The sequence below is a fragment of the Plecotus auritus genome (genome assembly GCF_963455305.1).
Source record: "Plecotus auritus genome assembly, chromosome: 11".
NCBI classification, from domain to species: domain Eukaryota; kingdom Metazoa; phylum Chordata; class Mammalia; order Chiroptera; family Vespertilionidae; genus Plecotus; species Plecotus auritus.
Window position 1 is genome coordinate 38,326,720 of NC_137777.1, and position 25,504 is coordinate 38,352,223.

The 25,504-nt window shown below is 40.1% G+C and overlaps 1 protein-coding gene across 3 annotated transcripts in view; it reads right to left on the reverse strand.

Moving 5' to 3' along the window:
- The window catches only part of ARFGEF1 (ARF guanine nucleotide exchange factor 1), a 106,984-nt gene extending 81,778 nt beyond the window's left edge, over positions 1-25,206 (reverse strand). For all 3 annotated transcript variants that reach the window (XR_013959302.1, XM_080646346.1, XM_080646345.1), the window contains exon 1: positions 24,516-25,206. Coding sequence is in view for 2 of the 3 variants with exons in the window: in XM_080646346.1 (XP_080502472.1) it covers positions 24,516-24,639 (124 nt within the window). In the remaining variant the exon portion in view is untranslated. The remainder of the gene's footprint in view (positions 1-24,515) is intronic.
- Between the last annotated feature and the right edge of the window lie 298 nt (positions 25,207-25,504).

Here is a 25,504-nt window from a genome sequence, read left to right on the forward strand (position 1 = left end):
AGATAAAGAGTTTCACAGACAAGAAAAAGCTAAAGGAGTTCATCACCACCAAACCAGTATTATATGAAATGCTGAAAGGTATTCTTAAAGAAGAGGAAGAAGAAAAAAGGAAAGATAAAAATTATGAACAACAAATACATATCTATCAACAAGTGAACCTAAAGATCAAGTGAATTAAAAACCTGAGGAACAGAATAATCTGGTGAATATAATAGAATCAGGGGCATAGAAAGGGAGTGGACTGATAATTCTCAAGGGGAAAGGGGTATGGGGGGGTTCATAAAGAGACTGGACAAAAATCATACACCTATGGATGAGGACAGTGGGGGATAGGTAAGGGCAGAAGGTGGGGTGGGAAATGGGTGGAGGGGAGCTATGGGGGAAAAAAGGAGAAATAATTGTAATAATCTGAATAAAGATTTATTTAAAAAAAAAAAAAAAGAAAACCATGGTACATCTACACAATGGAATCCTATGCTGCTATAAATGAGAAGGAATTCTTACCATTTGCAGCAGCATGGATGGACCTGGAGAACATTATGTTAAGTGAAATAAGCTAGGCGATGAAAGAAAAATACCACATGATCTCACTCATTTATGGAAAATAAAGAACATTATAACCTGATGAACAAAAAGATAGATACAGAGGCAGTAAAGCACCGAAGAGACTGTCAAATTACAGCAGGAAGGCTGGGGATTGTTGGTAAGGGAATTCTAAAATTTACAAGGAAAAACAACCTAACTAGAATAGATGAAATAATTATGATAAAGAATGAAATGGGAGGATACACAATATCCCATTTTAAGACTTTAAAGTTACAATAATTAAAACAATGTCATACTGCAGAAAGACTAGACACAGAAACCACTAAACAGAACAGAGTCCACGTACAGGCCCACAGTCATATAGCCAATTGATATTTTACAAAGGTGCAAGGGCAATTAAAAAAAAAAAGGATAATATTTTCAATAAATGGGGTTGGAACAGTGAGACATTTAAAAAGTTACTAAATTTGACTTTATCAAGATTAAACTTTTTTTTCTGGAAAAGGCACTGTTAAGAATATGAAGAGGTAAGCTACAGAAGATATTTGCAAATTACATGTCTCACCAAGAAATTTAAAATTCTTAAAACTCAACAGTACGAAAACAAATAACCAAATTTAAAAATAAGCAAGACTTTTGAGACACTTCACCAAAAGGATATGTGCATGGCAAATAAATACCTGAAAATGTATTCAACACCATTAGCCATTAAGGAAATGCCAATGGAAACAATGATGAGACACCACTATACACCTATTAAAATAGTTTAAAAATAGCTAAAATACAGACACCAGCAGGAGTTGGTAAGGATGTGGAGCAACTGGAACTTTCAGACACTGGTGGTAAGAATGTAAAATGGTACAGCCACTTATTTTTAATCTAAATATTTTATTGTTGACACTATTGCAAATGTCCCCATTCCCCCACCCCCTTTTGCCCACCTCCACCTAGACCCCTCTTCCCTTCTCATAGTCCTCTCCACACTATTGTCTGTGTCCATGGGCTATGCATATATGATTTTTAACTAATCCCTTCACTTTCCTTTATCCAGTCCCCCACACTACCCTCTCCTCTGATATCTGTCACTGTTCTATGTATCATACCTCTAGTTCTATTTTGTTTGTCAGTTTATTTTGTTCATTAGATTCCATATATTAGTGAAATCATATGGTATTTGTTTTTCTCTGACTGGCTTATTTCTCTTAGCATAATAATCTCCTGGTCCATCCATGCCCTCACAAAGGGTAAGAAGTTTTTTGTTGTTGTTTGCTTTTTTTATAGCCACTTAGTATTCCATTGTGTAAATGTACCACAGCTTTTTTATCCACTCATCTACTGATGGGCACTTGGGCTGTTTCCAGATCTTGGCTATTGTAAATAACACTGCTATGAACATAGGGGTGCATATATTATTTCTGATTGGTGTTTCGGGACTCTTAGGATATATACCCAGAAGTGGAATTGCTGGGTCAAATTGCTGGGCAGTTCCATTTTTAATTTCTGGGATAAACTCCAGATGATTTTTCACAGTGGCTGCACCAGTCTGCCTTCCCACCAACAGTGCTCAAGGGTTCCCTTTTCTCTACATCCTCGCCAGCACTTATTTATTGATAGTAGCCATTCTGACAGGTGTGAGGTGATACCTCATTGTAGCTTTAATTTGCATCTCCCTGATGATTAGAGACCTTGAGCATTTTTCATGTATCTTTTGGGTACAGCCAACTTTGAATGTTTCTTATAAAGTTAAATATGTAGTTACCATATGCCCAGCAATCCTCCTTACCCCAGAGAAATAAAAACTTACATTCAAATAAAAATCTATACATGAATGTTTACAGTAGCTCTAGTCATACTGCCAAAAACTGAAACAACTCAAATGTCCTTCGGGGTGACAGAACAACAAACTGCAGTACATCCATATAACATAAAGCTACTCAGCAATCTTGGATGAATCTCAAAGACATTCTGAGCGAAAGAAGCCTGGCTCAGATGCTTACATAATATCTGATTCAATGTATATGACCTCAAAAAGATAAAATATAGTGACACAGAACAAAGCAGTGATTGCCAGGGGTTAGAAATGGGGAGGAATGGTGTGACTATAAAGAGTTATCAAGAGATAATTTTTTGAGGTGTTAGAACTGTTCTGTATCCCAATTATGGCAGAAGTCACACAAATAATCACATGATAAAATTAATGGAACTGCCCACCAAAAAAAAGAAAGTGTATTTCATTGTATGTTAATGTAAAATTAGAAAGCAAAGTAAGATGCTCAGGCCCATGCCTAGACTTAGTGAATCAGAAACTCCAGTAATGTGATGCCACTAGCTACATTTTTTAAATGCTCAACAGATGCTCTTGGTATATAGCCAAGAATGGGAACTGTTGTTCTCCTTTGATTTCTCCATTCCTTCTGCTACTTCTTTAGGTCAGGTCCTCAAATCTCACCAGGCCTACTGACTCATCTCCATTCTTCAGCTCTATTATAATTAGTGCCAGAGTGACCTTGACAGGATAATGTTCAAGTTCTTTGGCAAGGTGCACAAGACCCTCTAAGATATGGCCTCTACCACTTTTTCATCTCCATGCTATTCCTTGCATTCCACACACTCCATTGATTAACACACACACACACACACACACACACACACACACACACACACACCAATAATAAAGCACTCTAAATCCAGAAAACTGACCTGCTATTTCACATCTGTGGGTTTTTGTTCAAAGTATATCCTCTGGCTGGAATTTCAACCCCAACACCAATTGGCCTTGCATGTACTTTTCAAGACTGCTTCAGTAACATTTTCCATCACTTCCAACTAAAAATCTTTTAGTGGTTTTGTCCATGCTCACCATTACATATAATACTGTCCAAAAGCCCATCTCCTACCATTCCTGCCTCACACTTAAGATTCAAAATGTCAATCTTCTGGGTTAACTACCACACTTCATGTTTTTTCAGCTACTCATGCCTTAGCTAAGGATGCTCCTCCCTCCCCAGAATACTCTTCCTACCAATCTTTTCCTGGCACATACCCTTCTAGAATAAACAGCTGTCATTTCCAAGAAGTCTTCCCCTACACTTCCAGGCTAAGATAATTACACTTTTCTATTTCCATAACCTCTTCTGGTTATCACTACCACAACACTTACGTTATTATATAATATCATTGCTTTCAATTGCTCCTTAACAGCAAAGGCCACCCTTTCTAGCTTAATATTCCTCAGGCTTACCATAAAATCCAGAACAAATAGGTACTTAAAAAGGTTTTCTTGAAGAAAGCAATTAATGAGAGTAATTTTACTGGGCACTTAATGTAAATGTCCTTTTCTCCAAAAGGGCCTACGTGACTATTTGCTGATGACACCTAAACCTTTATCTACAGCTCAGTTCTCTCTCCTCCACCACCCTAAGCTTTTGTCATGTTAAACAGCTGCCAACTAAACATCTTTACTTAGATGTCCCACATGCACCTCAAAATCAATTTAAACATAACTGATTCCATTTCCTTCCTCAATTCCTCTCAAATATGCTCATATTCTTATACCACCATTTTTGGTGAGTGGATTAACAACTTAAAATCACCCCATTAGAGAAACCTCAGAATCATCCTAAAATACCTTCCTTTCCCTCATTTCTCACATCCAAACAGTTATGAAGTCCTCTTAATTTAACGAGATCTAATCTATCTGTTTTGGGTCTTGTTCTCAAGCCCTTGCTTCTTCAAAGCTGGGCTATGGCAACAGTTTATTAATACAACATCTTACTGCCTACAGTGTTATTTTTCATAATGCCAGCAGTGATCTTTCTGAAATGCAACATCATCATTCCACTCCTTAACTTGTGCCCTACTGTCTCTAAGAAAAAGCCTAGAGGAGATTTGAAGATGGTGGCGTAGGTAAATGCCTGTACTCGCTGCCTCTCACAACCACATCAAAATTACAACTGAAATAAAGAACCACCATCATCCAGAAGTGCTGGAAAGCTGGCTGAATGGAAGCCCTACAACTAGAGAAGTAAAGAAGAAACCACACTGAGACTGGTGGGAGGTGAAGAGGCATGGAACAGGCTGGTCCTGCACTCACGTGTGCTGCTTTCTTTTTTTTTTTTTTTTTTTTTTTCCAGCTGTGACTCCAGACAGGATCCAAAGAGGAGTTTTACCATCTCTTCTCTGGGTTTTATGGAGACTTACTTTATTTACCCTTCTGTGTTAGCCTCTTAAGGCACTGAGTCAACCTTAAAAGGGCACAGGAAAGGGCGATGTGCTGCTTTCTTAATTGGGAGGGAGATGGTCTCTGTGGAGGCTGCCCACAGGAGTGGGGCTTTGGTGCTCTCAGAGTCTGCCTCACACCAGATCCCCAGCCCAGGGTTCCAGATCTGGGGAAAGACATCCCTATAGGCAGTAAGAACTACGGGCTGTAAAAACTAGTTCAGATTGGGGCTCAGTGACACAGAGGCTGCTGGAGACCTTGCTGTTACTTTTAAAAGGCCAGCACCACAAACTGAACTTATAGGGTCCCGCTTCCTCTGAGCTCCAGCACCAGGGCAAGGCTCTGGGGAACACAGACACAAACGAGGAGAAACTGGATTGTCTGGCATCAGGGCAGGAACTCAGGGGCGGCTTTCTCCCAGACGGAGGTAATCGCAGGGATCATTGTTCCTATGCTGGGACCTCCCCGGTCACAGGGCTGACTGGCAGCCATCTCTGTTGGCTCCGCTCTGATGATTCCCTAAGGTCCCACTTCATCCAATTTACAACTCCACCCAAGCTGTGTGCAGTGGCTTTTGAATATGAATGGCCTGTCCTTGCTCAGGATAAAGTCTCTCTAACAAGTTGCAGCTGGGTCAAGGAGCCCCCAAACCTATCAATAAAAGGCCCAAGACCCAGCACCAGCACCAGTCTGCCTTGCTTCATAAGCTGGGCCTCATCTGGGCACTTCCAAACCCAATACAAAGAAGAGGAATCTGCAGATCTCTCTGTGGCTCCTGCTGGGTGGCCCCAGGCAGTGCCTGACTTTGTACCTCCCTGGAGACCCAAGAGCCAGTATACCCAGTGGTCAGTGTCAGACCCTACCAGATTACAGCTCTTCACATCCATAAGTGACACACTCAAGGGGCAGACTCTGTGAGCACCAAAGCTCCACTGAAGCAAGTCCTGCTCCATAGGGGTTTCTCCTCCACAGCAGCTCTCCCACTGTAGTCGCAGCTGGTTCTCACAGGCCAATTGGCTGTGAGAACCAGCTTTGACTGACACCAACAGCAATCAAGTCTCAACTACAACAAGACTATGATCACAGCCCACAAAGTGGTGCACCTCGAGCTCCCAGCTCAGGGAAGATGTTGAAGACAAGAAAGCACTCTTCAGAAATCAAGACACTACCAACATATGAATAACTAATATGTTTAATATTCCCAAATACGATTTGCATTTTAAAATATATATTTACACATGCAAATAAATATTGTATTGGTATAAGGAAGACTTTTGAGGAGAAATTTTCCAATGAGCAAAGAAGGCAAAGAAAGCACTTCATCTAATTCAAAATTAACCAAGCTGTAATCAAGTTATAATGGAATGAGCACAAATTTTGGCTCACTGTGAAAATAACATCTATAACTTATTATTTATTTTGTGATTCAAATGAATTATACAAAAAAAAATAGTTGATAAATGGCAGGTTCTATGTAATTGAAAAGACTTGGTATCAAAATCTAGAAAGGATGTAGACCCAAGAATTTATAAGACAAGTCTATACCAATTAACATTACCGGACTTTCTATATACATCAAGAAAACCTGTATTCTTCAATCAATTCTTCATACCACATGGATATACATGGAGATGAAATCTTCTGAACCTAAATACATTTATTTGCTTAGGTTTCCTTTTAAGTGAAAACTAAGGCTTCCTTTGTATTTTGGAATATATAGCAATCACTGAGATTCTCTCAAAAAGACTTTTTAAGTTTTCAATAATACTTAAATAGATGACCAGAGACATAAATTATAAATAATTCCTACTCAAAAGCCTTGTTGAGACCAGTTAATTATTTTTTCCCATTGTGAGGAATGAAAATAAGAAAGAGCATGAGAGTATATCTGAAAAACAAAACCATTTCTTTCCTATTGCCACAAGCTAATGAAGTAATGAAGCCCATAATACAATCAAGTTCTGATAATTAGGTATACTTTAAGCAATACTAAAGACACTGAAAATGTTCCTGTTGTTCACTAAGAGGCTAACTTGTTGGTAAATAAATGTGACTATCTTTCAATCATATATCTTTGATATCAGCATTCTTATTTCTTGGTTTTATTTTCTACTTAATCAGAAGCCCACTACTTATCTTTGTGGGGGTATTTTTTCTCTTACCCTAATTTAAATACCAAAGGCTTGGGGAAGAAGACAGATAATATTTCTGCATTATAGAAAAGTTCTTTAGAAGCATTTAGACTCTTCAGTGACAAACTTAAGACAATCTTATGAACATTTTATTGTACTTCTACCACAAAACAATGAAACATGTGTCTTGATATATTTTTCAAAATGTTCTTGTATTTGCAACACTTTTTCTATGTATACCTATACTTATTTGTTCTAAAAAAAAATACTACTGTATCCCTTGGCTCACTTGGTTGAGCATCACTGATCTGATTCAGGGTCAGGGCAAATATCCAGGTTTCGGATTCCATGCAGGTGTGTGCTGGAGGCAACCAATCAATGTTTCTCTCACACTGATGTCCGTTTCTCCCTCCCTCCCTTCCTCTCCCACCATCTCTCTCTCTATATATAATCTGCTTTTCCACTCAGTGCTTTGTAGTATTTCACTGCATGGACATACTACTATTTATTTAAGCAATCTCATATTGTTGATGACTTATTTTCAACTTTTAACAATTATAAAGAACATGATGAATAAACTTGTACATATTTATCTTCACAACATGTCTAATTATTTTCTAACAATTATTTAGAAGTAGAATTTAAAGGGAAGGAGAGAAAGGAGTGAATAAATGAAGGAGACAGAGAAGAAAAGAGAGAAACAAGAGAAAAAGAAAACAGAAAGAGATGGGATATGAAAAATTTTTTTTAAAAGATGTAAAACACTATGTCTGAGATTATTAGCAGAGTTGCCATTTTATCATTTTAAACAAATTCCTACTACTTAAGTTTACTTAAGCTGAAACTCCTCCTTGCAATCTTTAACTGAACTCTCAATTGCTTTAAAATATGTCCTTATGAATCAAGAATGTCTTCATATATGTATCAATGCTATAGAGATTCTGAGAGTTTGAAAAGGAGAAAGGGAGGAAAAGACTTTAAGACAGCATACTTTGGCAGATTCATTAACTTTTAAGGGCAGCATATACTACATATCACTATCAAAAGTAATTTTTTTTCTTATTTGCCTTCAATAGTTTTCTCCAATAGCCATAAAAATGGAGGCTAGGGTGGGAACAGAGAGAATAAAAATACTTTCACTTCATATATGTAAACACACATCATTCATCATTGCATTTAGAAAAAAATACATTCTCATAATGTAGGTTTAATTTCTGTACATGTATCTTCCAGCAAAATAGCTGTAGACACAGAGTTAGTATTCACTATAAGCCCCCCATGTCTAATCATTATAAAATACTATTTTGGACATGTGTATATATTTTAAAAGCTTAATTATTAACTATTAATTGTTAATAGGTAACTTATATCAAACATGCTACACCTTATTTCTATTCGTCACTATTACTAGAAGATGCATGTAATTCCATTTTCACTTCTAAAGATAAAAGCACATTAGAAATTACAATGCATTAAACATACTCTCAATTATCACATAAGAATTTAGTTAGGGGGTAGAAGTATGAGGACCCAACAAAATAATCAACTTCTTCCCAACTATAACACTTTTATCTGATACATAAAAATAAAAGGTAAGAAATGCTGATTAAGTATTATGTTAATAAGAGGTTAAGAGTAAGCATTAAAAAACATAAGAGAAAATATTAAAATTATTTGGAAACAAATCAAGCAACATTATAAAAAAATAAATAAGGGGCAATGAGGACTAATCAATCCTATCAGATACCATACTGGCACTATGCCATTATGATTAAGAATGACAAAATAAGATGTGATAAATGCTTTTTAACTTACTTAGTAACTGCTTCTCAACACTATCAATTCAAAGGAAGAAAATGAATTTATTAAATACATACCTCATATTATACCCTCATAAGTTTCATGGAAAACATGAAAATCTCAAAATTTATGGAAAACAAAAGTATACCTGTCTTAACTATAAAGAAGAGGTTTTATGTCTTTATTTTCTACTTTTAAAACAGAAAAAAAAATTGTAAAGGAAAGATGAAAAGGAATGGTTACATAAAAACAAATCAAAACCAATACATCTAAAGATGGCAAATACCCTGTCATGTTTTCCTCAGTACTCTACTGTACATTGCACCCAGCATAGGTAGAGTATATTTATGGCAAATATGTCTAAGAAACAAAAGCCATAAGTGACCATATTCTAATCCAGTAAGCTCAAGCTTAAAGTTTTAAAAAATAATTCTGCATAAACACTCAATGAATTTTGCAGTGATAAAAAAAAATACAAGAAAATCTGTGCAGCAAAATTTAAATGCTCCCCAAATCAAAAACATTTAAACAAATTACACATTTAAAAATTATTAACATGCTGGGTAGGAAGACAACAGATATATAGAAAATGCACATGAAATAATGATGGGGCTATGCAACTGGAAATTATGACAATTACACAATAACAACATGTACATACTTAAAAAGCCACTGAGATATAAAACTACTACTTTCAGATAAAAATCTTATTTGTAACTTCCCATGACATTTTAATAAGATATTATTATTTCAATTTTTAAAATGATTTGAAAATGCTACAAAATATTAAGATAAAAAGCGAGAGTTTTTATTTTATTTAAAATATTTTTTATTGTTTAAAGTATTACATATATTAGTACATATACCTCCTTTTTTTCCCCATCGACCTTCCCCCAGCCTCTCCTACCCCTTGTCACATGCCCTCATCCCACCCCCACAGTGTCCTGTGTCCATTGGTGTGCTTATATGCATGCATACAAGTCCTTTGGTTGATCTATTTCCCCCCCCTCCCCAACACTCCCCAGCCTTCCTGCTGTAATTTGACAATCTGTTGGGTGCTTTACTGCCTCTGTATCTTTTTATTCATCAGGTTATGATGCTCTTTATTTTCCATAAATGAGTGAGATCATGTGGTATTTTTCTTTCATTGCCTGGCTTATTTCACTTAACATAATGCTCTCCAGGTCCATCCATGCTGCTGCAAATGGTAAGAATTCCTTCTCTTTTATAGCAGCATAGTATTCCATTGTGTAGATGTACCATAGTTTTCTAATCCACTCATCTGCTGATGGGCATTTAGGCTGTTTCCAAATCTTAGCTATGGTGAATTGTGCAACTATGAACATAGGGGTGCATATATCCTTTCTGATTGGTGTTTCTAGTTTCTTGGGATACAGTCCTAGAAGTGGGATTACTGGGTCAAATGGGAGGCATGAACATACAATGGAGTCAAGACAGTCTCTTCAATAAATGGTGCTGGGAAAATTGGTCAGATACATGCAAAAAAAAAGAGAAAGAAACTAGACCACCAACTTAAACCATACACAAAAATAAACTCAAAATGGATACAGGACTTAAACATAAGATGGGAAACCATAAAAATACTAGAGGAATCCACAGGCAGAGAAATCTCAGACATATGCAGAAGCAATTTCTTCACCGATACCGCTCCTAGGGCAATGGAAGCTAAAGAGAAAATAAACAAATGGGACTACATCAAAATAAAAAGCTTTTTCACAGCAAAAGAAACCATCAACAAAACAACAAGAAACCCCACTGTATGGGAGAACATATTTGCAAATGTTATCACTGATAAAGGTTTAATCTCCAACATCTACAGGCAACTTATACTATCTAATAAAAGAGTAATATACAAATTAACCATCACTCCGCTACACCCACAAACCACACCCACTAGCCAATCAGGAGTGAGTGTGCAAATTAACCCCAACCAAGATGGCTGCGGCCACAGAGAGAGCAGGAGGGAGGCTTGGGTTTCCCCGGCGATGGAAGAAGCCAAGCTTTCCGCACACCCTCCGCTTAAGGCTACAAAGTTTCAATTATAGAAGTTAAATAAATTCCAACAGAAATGGCTACTGCCACTGAGGGAGCAAAAGGCTTGGCTCTGCTCCAGGCTACAAAGTTTCAATTGTAGAAGATAAATAAACCCCAGATACCAGGGCCTCTGCTTGGGTCGCCAGGGGGCGTGGCTGGCCTGCAAACCACCATAGGCCCCAGGCTCAGGCTGCACCATGCCCCAAGGGAACCCTCACCCTGATCTGGGACACCCTTCAGGGCAAACCAGCTGGCCCCAAACCATGCACCGGGCCTCTATCCTATCTAATAAAAGAGTAATATGCAGATTGACCATCACTCCAACACACAAGATGGTTGTCCCCATGTGGTCAAAGATCCTGCCCCCATGTGGACACAAGATGGCCACCACAAGATGGCCAGCAGGGGAGGGCATTTGGGAGGGACCAGGCCTGCAAGGGAGGGCAGTTGTGGGCGATCAGACCAGCAGGGGAGGGCAGGTGGGAGGGACCAGGCCTGCAAGGGAGGGCAGTTAGGGGTTACCAGGCCGGCAGAGGAGGGAAGTTGGGGGCAAACAGGCTGGCCGGGGAGCAGTTAGGCATCAATCAGGCTGGCAGGGGAGTGGTTAGGGGGTGATCAGGCTGGCAGGCAGAAGCGGTTAGGGGCAATCAGGAAGGCAGGCAAGCAGTTGGGAGCCAGCAGTCCTGGATTGTGAGAGGGTTGTCCAACCGCTTGTTTAGACCCGATCCCAGTGGGCAAAGCATTTGAATAGACACTTCTGTGGGATCGGGTCTAAACAGGCAGTCGGACATCCTTTGAGGGGTCCCAGATTGGAGAGGGTGCAGGCTGGGCTGAGGGACCTGCCGCCCCCCTGTGCACGAATTTCATGCACCGGGCCTCTAGTACAACTTAATAAAAGGAAGATAAATGATCCAATAACAAAATGGGCAACGGACCTAAATAGGATCTTTTCGAAAGAAGACAGAAGGAAGGCCAAGAGACACATGAAAACATGCTCAAAGTCACTAATTATCCGAGAGATGCAAATCAAAACGACAATGTGGTACCATCTCACACCTGTGAGAATGGCAATCATTAACAAATCAACAAACGACAAGTGCTGGCGAGGATGTGGAGAAAAAGGAACCCTCGTGCACTGCTGGTGGGAATGCAGACTGGTGCAGCCACTGTGGAGAACAGTATGGAGTTTCCTCAAAAAACTAAAAATGGAGCTCCCAAAAAGCGAGAGTTTTAAAATATGTTTTTATTCATGAGGGAGCCGGAGCGGGAAATTGATATGAGAAACATCGATCAGGACCAAACCCACAACAGGGGTGTGTGCCCTGACCTGGAATGGTACAGGCGACCTTTCTGTGCATAGGATGTGACTTTCAAGCAATGGAGCCACACTAGCCAAGGCACAAGCAAGAGTATTTTTGAAATGTTAGGCATTCAAATACAATAAAAGTCAGCCTGTCCAGATTCCTTGGGAAAGTTACAGGACAGCTGAATTTACAAATGGCTTAAATTATTAAAATTTTACTTGATTTTTAAAAAAATTGTTTTTGTTAATCCTCACCTGAGGATATTTTTTTCCATTGCTTTTCAGAGAGTGGAAGGGGGAAAGAGGGAGAGAAGAAGGGGAAGGAGGGAGAGAGAGGGGAAGGGAGGAGAGAGAAACATGGATAAAAAAGAGACACATGGATTAGTTGCCTCCTGCAAGTGCCCTGACCTGGGGCAGTAAGCAAAAGATTTATTAATAATAGCCACTCTGATAGGTGTGAGGTGATATCTCACTGTGATCTTAATTTGCATTTCTCTGATAGTGACCTTGAGCATCTTTTCATATGTCTAGTGGCGATCTGTATGACCTCTTTGGAGAAGTGTCTATTCAAATGCTTTGCCCATTTTTCAAATGGATTGTTTTTTGGCGTTGAATTGTATAAATTCTTTATAAATTTTGGATATTAACCCTTTATCAGATGTGTCATTGGCGAATATGTTCTCCCATTCAGTGGATTGTCTTTTCATTTTGTAGATGGTTTCCTTTGCTGTGCAAAAATTTAGTTTGATGTAGTCCCATTTGCTTATTTTTTCTTTTATTTCCCTTGCCAAAGAAGATATATCAGAAAAAACATTGCTATAAGAAACATCTGAGATTTTACTGCCTATGTTTTCTTCTAAGCATTTTATGGTTTCAAGTCCAACATTTAAGTCTTTAATTTAGTTTGCGTTTATTCTTGCATATGGTGTAAGAAGGTGGTCTCACTTTTTTTTTTGGCATCTATCCAATTTTCCCAATACAATTTATTCAATTGACTATCTTTACCCAAATTGTATGTTTTTGCCTCCTTTGTCACGTAGTAATTGACTATAAAGGCGTAGGTTTATTTCTGGGCTCTCTATTCTGTTCCATTGATCTATGTGTCTATTTTTATGCCAATACCATGTTTTTTGATTACCACAGCCTTGTAGTATAGTTTGATACCAGGAAGCGTGATTCCTCCAACTTCATTCTTCTTTCTCAAGATTGCTGTGGCTATTCTGGGTCTTTTGTGATTCCATATAAATTTTTGGAATGTTTGCTCTAGTTCTGTGAAATACGCCATTGGTATCTTGATAGGAATTGCGTTGAATCTATAGATTGCTTTGGGTTGTATGGACATTTTAATGATTTTAATTCTTCCTATCCCTGAGCACAGTATATGCTTCCACTTATTTGTAGCATTAATTGCTTTCTTCAGTGTCTTATAATTTTCCGAGTACAGGTCTTTTACATCCTTGGTTAAATTTATTCTTAAGTATTTTCTTTTTGTTTGATGCAACTGTAAATGGGATTGTTTTCTTAGTTTCCCTTTCAGATAGTTCATTATTGGTGTAAAAATGCAACTGACTTCTGGACATTTACTTTATATCCTGCTACAGTAAAACCTTGATATAATGGACTAATTCGGGTGAAGGGTGTCCATTTAAGGCTGAACATCCATTATATAATAAAGTAGGTTTCCCAAATGCATGTTAAAAAAACTGACAAATTATTTTACCCATTTTTACTTATGTAGACATATCTGTGTAATTAACATTAAGTATGTATGAAAAGTTTAATTTCATAGAAAAGTTTTCTATATGTATTACAGAAATTTTAAATTTATACTGAGTAGGTCTAATAAATGCATGCATTCACCAGTCACCTCGAGCAAACAAATGCACATCACTGGGGCGTGTCTTAGCACATGCGTTAAAACTGCTGCAGAAAGTCATGCCACATGACAACAGAACCAATTACCTCGAGATGCCATGTGATCATGACAACATATGGCCTTATTAGTGTTTTTTTTCCAACATAGGGTACTAAAATTTGTTTAAAATAACAATTTGTGAATAACAAAAAATAATCTAATACTTAATTGTAAGTAAATTTTGGTTAGAAGCATTTTAAAATTAAAATTAAACATTGTGTTATCACATACAACATACGGACCGGAAATTTTATCCGTTAAATCTGAAGTCTGTTAAATCAAGGTCTGAAAAATCGAGGGTTTACTGTATTTTGCTGAATTCATTTACCAGTTCTTGTAATTTTTTGGTGGAATCTTAGGGTTCTCTATATACAGTATCATATTATCTGCAAATTATGAGTTTTACTTCTTCCTTTCCAATGTAAATGCCTTTTATTTCTTCTTCATGCCTGACTGCTGTGGCTAGGACTTCCAGTACAATGTTGAATAAGAATGGGGCAAGTGGATCTCCTATGGGGGGTGGGGAGCACGACTCAGGTTCATGGGTAAGTGGGGGAATGGACCCTGCCCCAAAGCCATACAACTCAGTCACAGACACCCCTAAGTCTTCCCAGGCCTCTACAGCTTGGCCCAGGCAACTGACTCCTCAGCAGAGCAAAAGCTCTGCAGGGCTGTGCTACAGGGAATCCAGAGTGTGGGGCTACTGCATTCCCCTGGCTGATGCTGCAAGGAAGGGCGTGCTCCACCCAAGAAAAATGGCATCCGTGGTGTGGGAGAGTGACTCAGCACAGGTACCCTGGCAACTGTCCCTTCAGCTCGCTCCCCAGGCCACAATCCCAGCCGCTCTTCAGGGGACTCTATTCTGATTCACCTTCTTTCTTCAGAGCTCAGGATGAGTGGCTGCAAACAAGATTTTATGCTTTGGCCCTTTAAGAGGGAGCATGTATCTCTAGCAGATTCCAGTCTCTTCCTGAGGACAGAATCCCTGCTGATTTTCAGTCAGATGTTATGTGGGTGTGTCTTCCTGGCTCAGCCTTGAGACCTCAAGCTTCTCAGGGGGAACCTTTAAGGCAGCTGAGATCTCTCTCCAGAATTTCAACCCCGTGAGAGTGGGGCCAGCCCTCTTTGCATCTCTGCCCTTCCTACCAGTCTCGATGTGGCTTCTTCTATAAATCCTTGGTTGTAAGACTTTTCAGCTAGTCCTCAGTTGGTTATTCAGGTAGACTGCTCTATATTTTAGCTGTAATTCCAGTTTGGTCCTGGGAGGAGCTGAGTGTTACGGGTATCTACTCCACCACCAACTTGGATCATCTGCCCTTTCTCTTTTCTTAACAGTGCTTTTCTTTCTATGGAGACCCTTCTTTCCCTTTTTGTAATTTACTTGTAAACAGTGTTGTGACTAAGGGTGCATGTTAGAATGGCTGCATTTAGTCAACTCTGCCAAACACAAGCTGTAAACCTCAGTTTCCTCATTTGCAAAATGCAGATAATAGCACCTAAGTAAAGAGGGTTGTTTTAAGGACTAACTGAAATAAAGCCAAGAAAGTATCTCACTAGCACGGGGAACTTGGCATACAGTAAAAACTCAGTCAATGCTAGAAATCTTCTTCCTCCTACTATTGCGTTTAGTAATTAAATAGATCAATTTTTTTGAAGAATACATCTGTTTGTGTATGTGTATGTGCGTAGAATAAAATCTGGAAAAAATACCTGAGAAAGATAATAATGTCTCAATGAAATAACACTTCATATCAACCAAGATGGCTAAAATAAAAAAGACATACAGTAACAATGTTGCCTGGCAAGGAAGTATGGGAAATCTTAATATATTGCTGGTGGGAATGTAAAATGGTGCAGCCACTTTGGAAAATAACTTAGTTTTTTAAAAATTCCACTCCTAGGTGTCTATACAAAAGAGATAAAAATTTAGGTCCACATAAAGACTTACACACAAACATTTACAGCAGCATTATTCATTCAGCCCAAATGTCCAACAACTGGTGAATAAACAAGCAAAATGTGGTATCTCCATTCTACGGAATACTATCTATATATATAAAAAGCTAATATGCTATATGTCCGACCATTTGCTATGACGTGCACTGACCACCAGGGAGCAGATGCTCAATGCAGGAGCTGCCGTGATGTGCACAGAGAAACAGCATCACGGACCTGGCGCCCACAAAGCGACACTTGGCTTCCAAGTGGGACATAGGCTCCACCACCACCCAGGAGTTGACAACCCACCAAATCGCAGCCGACACTGCCGAGACCCCATGGCACAAAATACAGCCCATAGCCCAGCCCAGTCTGAAAACAGTTGCTGTGGGTGCTGGGTAATGTCACGTAGCAACACCCGGCTTCCTCTCCCTAGCAACAGCTAGCCTCCTTGCAGTTTCTTCAGCCTAGGAACACGACTTGCTTTATAGCCAGGTGCAAACATTTTACACTTTAACCAAATGTCTGTGAAGCATTTTCCTGTGCCTCATCTCATTTGATCCTCACAGAATTCCTGGAGTAGGTAGATAGGAGACTCAGTGGAATCCTATTTTCTTTCATTAGCCAGAAAACGAAGATTTAGCAAGTTTAGAAATTTGACCCAACTGAAAAGAAATGGCAGACCTTGAAAATGACTTCAGGTTTTCTCACTGTGCAGAATATAGTCAAACACTGCTGCAGTTAAATATTTTATACGCAATACGTATAAAGCTCTTGCTGGCGCCAATTGCACACATGTGTTTCGATCTGTCATTGTTGACTGTGAATTTGGTTGACACTTCTATTATAGAGAAGGGGCGAATAGCGATATTAAAATATTTCTTCTAATTAATTTCCTTTCAATGTGCACGAATTCGTGCATCAGGCCACTAGTTTAGCAATAAAAAATGAAATACTGATGCATGAACCTTTACTTATGCTGAGTAAAAGAAGACACAAAAGGCAACATATATATGACTGCACTTATATGAAATGTCCACAAAAAGCAATCTAGACACAGAAAGTAGATTATTAGATGCGTAGATTTAGGGGTGGCAAAGGAATTAACTGTAAATGGACACTAGGGATGTTACTGGGGTGATAGAAATGTTCTAAAACTAGATTATGATGACAGTTGCATAACTCAATGAATTTAGTAAAAATTATTGCATTTAAGCCTCAGCCAGATGGCTCAGTTGGTTGGAGCATTTCCCATACAACAAAAGGTTGTGGGTTCAATTCTTGGTCAGGGCACATACCTAGGATGCAGGTTTGGGAGGCAACCGATGGATGTTTCTCTCTCACATTGATGTTTCTTTCTGTCTCTCTTTCCCTCTCTCTCTAAATATATCCTCAGGAGAGGGTTAAAAATTATTACATTTTAAATGTGCAGGTTTTATAATATGTAAATTATACTGCCATTAAGTTTTTTTTTAATAAAGTGTATAGTGTCATGGGTGATCTCTTTCTCCCAGTTTTTCTTTTGAAATGTTCTGAAAAAAAGGAAAGTGGAACAAATTGATGTCTGTCTCCCACTCCCCCTCTCTCAAATAAATTTTTTAAAAAAGTAAATAGACTGAGCAATGGCATGGGGACTCTCCTCTGAATAAAGTGCTTGGCCTTCATTCTATCTTCTTTGTCAGGTTATACTTTTATTATTTCACTTCTTAGCAAGGTTCAGGACAGATGAGGGTTATTAACAGTTGATTAAGTAAGGTCTCACTGTATACCTTTTCAGTTTCAAAGTTGAAAGAAAAAAATTAATTGTCCCACATGGAGTTTTCTATAACTACTTCATATCACAGTATTTTAAAGACTGTTTTTTACAATCTTTTCTGAATGAGAAGATAACATAGGCTATATAGATTAATGTAGTTATATCAAGTCTAAATCTAAGCAAAACAAAAATATTGAAAGTATAACACAAAACTTTCAAATATTTGGACCCAGGACTCTTTTTTAAAGAAGTTTTTCAAGAGACTCATGTACCCTAAAGTCTCAGAATAACTGCTTTTGAGAATTATGAAACAGAGACTAGATAAAGATAGCATCTGGTTGTTTAAACATATACAGGCACACTTTGTAGATATTACAGGTTTGGTTCTAGTCTAGACCACCACGACGTAAAGTGAATTATTTCAATAAAGTGAGTCACACAAATATTTTGGTTTCCCAATATATATGAAATTTATGTTTATGTACTGTAGTCTATTAAGTAATCAACAGCATTATGTCTAAAACAAAACAAAACAAAAACCAATGCATACACCTTAATTAAAAAATACTGTATTGCTAAAAAAAATAAATAAGCCCGCTAACCTTCAGCTGGGCCTTCAGCAACTCATAATCTTTTTGGCACCATAAACTTACTTGATGCAGGGTTGCCACAAACCTTCAATTTGTTAAAACAAACAAACAAACAAACAAACAACAACACAGTATTTGCGAAGCACAATAAAGCAAAGCCCAGTAAAATTGTATATTTTGTAAGTGTAAGCTCAAACAGATCATACTGGTTCTGAAAAGTTAGGATAAAAGGAACTTCTACTAGTTTTCTAGGGGTGCCTTAACAAATTAACTACAAACTTGGTGGCTTAAAACAACAGAAATTCACTCTCTCAGTTCTGGGGCCAGAGTCTGAACTCAAGGTGTCAGCAGGGTCATGCTACTTCTAAGGCTCCAGAGAAGAATCCTTCCTTTCCTCTTCCTAACTCAGGGGCCTCGGGAGTTCCTTGGCTATGGCAGCATAACTCTAACCTCTGCCTGCACTTCCACATGGCCTTCTTTCATTTGTGTGTCTGTGTTCCTTCCTCTGTTTATAAAGACACACACACCCTAAATCCAAAATGATTTCACCTTGAGATTCTTAGTAATTACATCTGCAAAGATCCTATCCCAACAAGGGACCAGGCCAGTTGTGGACTGTTAACTAAAACTATGTGAAAGATTGTTTTCTGTGGAAAAAAACTCAATAAAAAACTCTGCCAACTAAAATTTGAATTATTTTGTGTATTCTCAATAGAAAATATCCTATCATATCATAATCAGGACATGCTACCATTAAAAAATTCTAAACTACATGTAGAGTTGGATGAAAATATTTTACTATATAAACTTACTTCCCAAAGACCGTTTCTCCCCTGGTGTTCCTCATCTCCATGGTGAAGGACCACTCCAACAAACCTGTATAGCTACAAGATTGTTGTCACACAACCAACCCATCAGCAAATCCTTTAAAATATATTCCAAATGCAACCAATTCTCATTCCCATCACCAGCCTAGTCTAAATCACTACCACCTCTGGCCAATGTAAGCCTTTTAAAATGTGTATCTGCTATGTCACTCCCCTGTACGGCTCCCATCAGATACAGTTAAATCCAGTCGCCCTCCTCTCCTACCACTGCTCTTCTCACTCTCCCCCAGCCACACAGGCCTCCTTTCATCCTAGAAGGGACCAAGCACTCCCTCATCTTCCTGCTCCCTCTACTTCTGTTTCATCCAAGAATCTGAAAGGCTGAATCTCTTTCTTCTGTCACTTCTCTGATGAAATGTCACCTCACAGAAAGGCCTTCCCTGACCACCCTATCTAAAGTTGCATTCCAGGTCTTCTCCTTTTACCCTTCTGAACTATTATTTCTTCAGATGATAACAATGAAAATATATATTAGTTTGTTTTACACTGTCAGCCTCAACCCACTAGAAAGTAAGTTCCATTAAAGCACATTTGGTTCACTGCTTTATGCCCAGCACTGAAGCCGTTATCTGGCACATACTGTTCAGTTCAGCAAATATCTGAATGAAGAATATACCTAATTTTGAATGGCAACAGTAATTTATTCATGTATTTTCCCTTTTCAAATAACTCCTCCTCCGTTTTGTAAAGAAAATGATAAATATTTCCCCCAATTATTTCCCACTTATAATACGCTTTTATTCTGCTTTGAAAAAACAATTACCAACAGAAGTTTCTCTACAAGTTAAACATTATCAGGAGAGACAACCAGTTGCCTACCATAGATGGATGAGGAAAGAAGAGCTAGCAAGTTCAACACTTCTCTGGCCTTGATACCACTCTTTCCAACTGCTCCTTATCTCTGACGTTCTTCTCTTTCCCACACTGTCAACACTGCTTTCCCAAAACACAGTAACTCTTCTAGAGAATCCTCTTATCAGTAGTCTGGGTTGTTTTATCTCCTTTGCCTTTCTTTCCCTTGAAAAGTGTCCTGTAGTGAATTCCAAGGAACAGTATTTCCTAGGGTGCTAAAAGACGCTGAAGAGGGTCAAATAAATTTAGGCAAGATTTCATTAAGCAACATTGAGCAGCTTTCTTTCTTAAAACACTTATTTAGCATCCGAACATTGTTAACGTGCACTGTAAATCTCCAAAAGGAGAGTATATACATTGTAATCAAAACTAATTCTTTTCAACTCAAACTTAATAGAATCTTCCTTTCATTCTTAACACTCTTCTTTCCTAGCTATCTCAAAATTCTGGCAGCCTAACTTACTGAAAACAACTGTTACTGTAGATACCAAGGAAGGTGTAAAAGGAGACTTGCTAATGGATGTAAGTTGTAATTAAAATGTACACAGTCTGCAGGGTATTATTTGGGAGTAAGTCATTTTAAATGGCGAAGAGTGATAAAAGTTAATGAAATTACCAAAAGTAGCATAAAACTGGTACCACAAGCACTTAAGTATTTCTTCTCCATCCATATATCCTTTTATATCCCCACTAACTAAAATAAGGGTGGGATTAGAAGGAAGCAACTTCTGTAACGTTTTAGTCTAAATATTATATTTACATTTCTGGGGGTGACTTATAATTAGAAGTAAATTCTCATATCAGAAAAACTAAATCAGTGGGATCACTTTATAAAATGAACAACTTTACACTCTGATAAAAAAGTACTTCCCTAATAATTCCTCTTTTTCTCTATCATTCTCCCATTATCTCTGCAAGGAATCTACCACCCCTTTTGGCTGCCCCAGTGTGCCTCCCTTGCCTCTAAAACCTTCTTCTGGTCACCCCTTTCACTCCTATTCTGTATCAATGCTAGTTTCCAAACATGAACTTGTTCATCCTAACATTTGAAGAGTATTTTCAATGATATGATGCTAGAAGCAAAAGGTGAACTAGTCATATCCCTAACATCAAAGAAACGCCTAACACTTAGAGACCTGACTGGAATATGGCCCATATGTACCCTCTTCCCCATGAGACAAACAATACTACCTTCAAGCTGGATCCCCCAACATCCTAAATTCTTTGAAACTAAAAATAGCTCAGCTGTTGTCTCATCTGCCAGCAGATGGCCAGACTATTTTTAATTCAGGATTCTAGAGAGCAGGAATGGAGCAGGCTAAGCTAGGGCAGCCTAGCAGACCTCACCCTGCAGAGTTCATTCAGTGAACACTACAGAGATGTAGTGGGCAGGTACCAAGAGAGGGCAACCTGGAGCTGTTCTTGGGCCTGTGGTTTTCACCCTGATTGCAACAATGTAGGTGTGAAGATTTCAGTCTTTCCTTTTTTTTAAAAAAATTATTCCTTAAAATAAAGTCTGAACTGTAAGAAAATTTGATAAAACTTTAAAATAATTTGCATATCCTTTGAAGCTTTCATTATTTTTCTTTTTGTGAAAATAGAAGTTCCTTTGCTTAGTGTATTTGAGAATGGATTTTGTTTTAATGAGTAAAACCTCCCATAATCTAGATAAAATTTACTAAAAGCTATACTTTAACAAAAAAAAAATAGTTTTCTTAATATGCAATGAACTGTAATTTCATGAGTATTATTCAGAGAATACCTTTTAAACTGGTCTTTATATTAAAAGGTAACTGAGTTAATTTTGAATGCCAGTGCTCCGAAATCTAATCGTACACCAATAAAATGGTATTTAAACACAAGAGGATTCAAAGTTCGACAGACTTTGAATATATATATATTTTCAATATATATTTCCTTGTTTACTGGCCATCTTCCTTCAGCTCTATGCTAGTGCTCAATAAACATTTGGGAGGGGAGGCGAGATGAATGCAGGCAGGTGTATTTAAAAGGGATATAACAACACCCACCTCTGTACTTCCACCATCCAACTCCTACCTACTCACAACCTAGAGATCAGGGATGACCAAACCAGGCCATTTCAGTTCACTTTTCCATCCTGCTTGATGGCCACACAGATTATCAAGAGACCAAAGTGAGCTTGGTACAGGTCTCAATACGGAAAAGAAAAGGGGAGGTCTATAATAAGTTCCAGGGACAAAGTATATTTGGGAATACCTTGTTGCAAGACAGTCTACTTTTTGCAAAGATGAAATGGGTTATCATTTCATCTATTTATGTTTCGGTGATAAGGATGACTAGAAGGGAAGAAATCAAGTTCACCAGGGATTAATTATTGTGAGGTTGCTCAATGAGTTTTGTAGGAGGCTAAATGTAACTGTTATGAAATGTGAGAAAAAGCCTTACACATCTCAAGTAAAGAAAGCACTCTGTTGCTTCGCGCCTGCCTGGGTAGTCAGATTCCTCATAATAAGCTTCTGCCAACTGTATGGAAGGGTAAAAAAGTAAAAACTGGCAAAATCTGTAATGGATAATCCTGGTAAAGCTAGCACACTTACTACCAAGTAGTTCCTAAGTCCAGAAATGGCAAGGACCAAACTACAAGCCCCCTAGAGATGTCAATCAAGAGCAGCAGGAATACTCACTGCACAAGTTAAGAGAATAGCGCACCACATTCATGGTGCATTAGAGAGAATGTAACATTATAATCATTAAGTTCAATATCTATTCTCATTTTACAGAGAAGGAAGTTAAGGCCCAGAGATTTGACTATTCTAAATGCAACATCACTGGGATAAACCCAGGGTCCCAGATTCTACTGCTAGTGAGCTCTCCATTAAAACACACTTACTTATGTTAGCATTTTGGAGAGGATGGGACAAAAAAATAAAGAAATAAATGAATATACACATATACACACACACCAAATTCCATTTCTTCACTCTAATACTTATAATTTAGTGTATTAAAATATATATTCTAATATGGAAAATCTGGTCTCAAAAAAACACACACTTTAATTTGAATCTCAAATGCTTTATCCTGCAAGTTTTTCACAAACCTGCACATAACAATCCTTTTAAAAATTCTAAAAACCTCTTCTCCCCTCATCACTTCCCAATATAATAATTATTCCTTTCAAGACCCAGATATAAATTCAACTTTCACCACTGTACAATGTCTTCTCATACACCTTAGCTTTTCCTTAGCTGCAAGAACAACAAAATGTGAACTTCTAATCCAAGAAGGGCTGCGACACTAAAGGTAAGTCCACTATACTACAGATTCAAAATTTTTAAATGAAATTTCTTTGATGTTTTCCATAGCACCACTCTAAAAGATCCAAAGAGGAAGGGGGTAAAAAACCCAGTAAGGCTTATTATAGAAGTTAAAAGGTCATCTTCTATTTATTTAGTAAGTAAAAGGTTGTCTTAACCCTTTAATTTAGCATACATTTAAGTTATTCTGGACTTTTTTCCCTTCAAGAATGCTTTTTTTAAAAAAAAAAAATTAAGCCCATTTAACAAGCTTAATTTTCTGGTCATTTTGACTAGATTCTAGTCTATTTCCAGTGCTATAAAATAAAGCGTAAGCATTAGGAATTCATCTTTGTGTTAAATGTCCCGGTCTGTCTTCAAACGATTTCATCGGTGATGGATGCAACAGATCTGTCAGTGTCTCCCCTGGAACAATTCCTCATCTGCCTGTCCTGGCTCTAAGTGTTGTTAGGATTTGCGCTGCCATGGGCTTCATCACACCAGAACTCTTCCGCCTGAACTATAAATCACCATTCAAGCTTGAGAGCAGCTGCCAGGGTCCAGACAGGCGGCTGGTGGGCTGTCATTGTCTTTTTCATCTTCCCCATTTCAAACCTTCCCTTCCTGGTCATGAAAGTCAGCTTACCTCAAGATCCTTTCCGTGCCCCCAGCTCCTCCATCGCCCCCCCCCCCCGCACCCCGTAACCTCTGGTCTTATTCTTCCACGTCAGTCCAGGCGGCTACAACATTGCTCTGTTTTGCTTGTGGCGGAGGCGGAGACATGTCAACGGGCTGCATCTGTGGCAAGCCCCCGCTCAGACTGTCAACAAGGGAGAACTTCAGCCCGCCTTCCCCAAGCTCCAGGTCAGACGACAAAGTTATTGACATGTTCGATACGGAACCCTTCCCACGCCCAGTCTCGACCCGTCAGCTCCACCTGAATGTCCAAGCTCACACACAGCAGCTCATCTTCTGCTTCATCACAAAGGGGGTATCCCGGCCGCACCGCACGATCCACCCACAAAATCTCACCCTCTGCCGTCGGGGGGTGCCAAGCGGCCCTCCACACCCCCTCCCCCCCCCCCCCCCCGCCCCACATGCAGCCGAGTTACTGTCAACTCCCAACTCCGGGCGGGCAGCAAGCAGCTCCCCGGGCTCCCGGGCGTCAGACGCTCGGCTAGGGCGAGCCCCCAGGGGCGCCCGGGACCCCCTCCCGCCGCCCGCCAGGCCGCCTCCCCGCTCACCTAACGCCACCTCGCACGCTTTGCGCAGCTGGGAGTGATGCGCCTTCTTCACTTCCTTGTCGGCCAGAATCTTCTCCAGGGCCCGCGTCAGAAACATGTTCTTCGTCTTCTTCCCCTCATACATGGACGCAGGGAAGGAGGCGGCGGCTGTCCGGCCCGAGGCTCCCGGCGGCTGGACGGAGGAGGAGGGGGAGGAAGAGACGAGAGAAAGGGGTGGAGGTGGGGGAGAGGAGGCGTGGAGGGTAGCGGCTGGGGCAGGAAGGGGCGGGCGGACCGGCCGCGGTGCGGGCCAGGGGCGCGGATGTCTTCGCCGACCCCGAGAGGCTGCCCCTGGAGGGCCGCGCCTACGGGACCTTCGCTTCTCCGGGTTCCCGGGTCGCTTCCCGGCCACCACCCCCCGTCACTCGCCCCTCCGGCCTGGGGGTGGCAAGGGAGCCCAGCCCGGGCGGCGACGGCTGGGGGCCGAGGAGCGAGCCGGCTCAGAGGCCAGGCGAGAGCAGGGCTGCCCTGGCTCCTGTGGGGATGAGCACCCGCCGCGGCCACGCACTGGCCTCCATCACCGCCGGCCTGCCCCGGCCGCCATGTTGGGAGGAAACGACGCGTCACGCAGCGTCCGAACGGCTGCAGAGGAGGAAGCACGGCCGAGGCTGGCGCTGCCGCCCAGAGCGCCCGGCGCCGGGAGGCAGGGGGCGGAGGCGGCGCGGAGCCGCAGCGCTACGGAGGCCCGGCGGGGCCTCCCGCCTCCCGCGTTCTCCTGCAGGCGGCGTGGGGTGTGGCGTGTGCCGCGTGGCAGGCGTCCTGCGGCGGCGAGCCGGGCGCTCTGGGCCCCTTGAAGGGGGACTGCGGCCGCCTGGGTCCCTTCTGTCACCCGTGAACTAGACTCCCGACTAGGCTGCGCCCACTTCTCCGTCTTGCTGGGGATCCCCTAGGTGGGAGCGCAGCCCTTCCACTCCCCGGGTGCGGGACACACCCGCAAGGCCCCGGCTCAG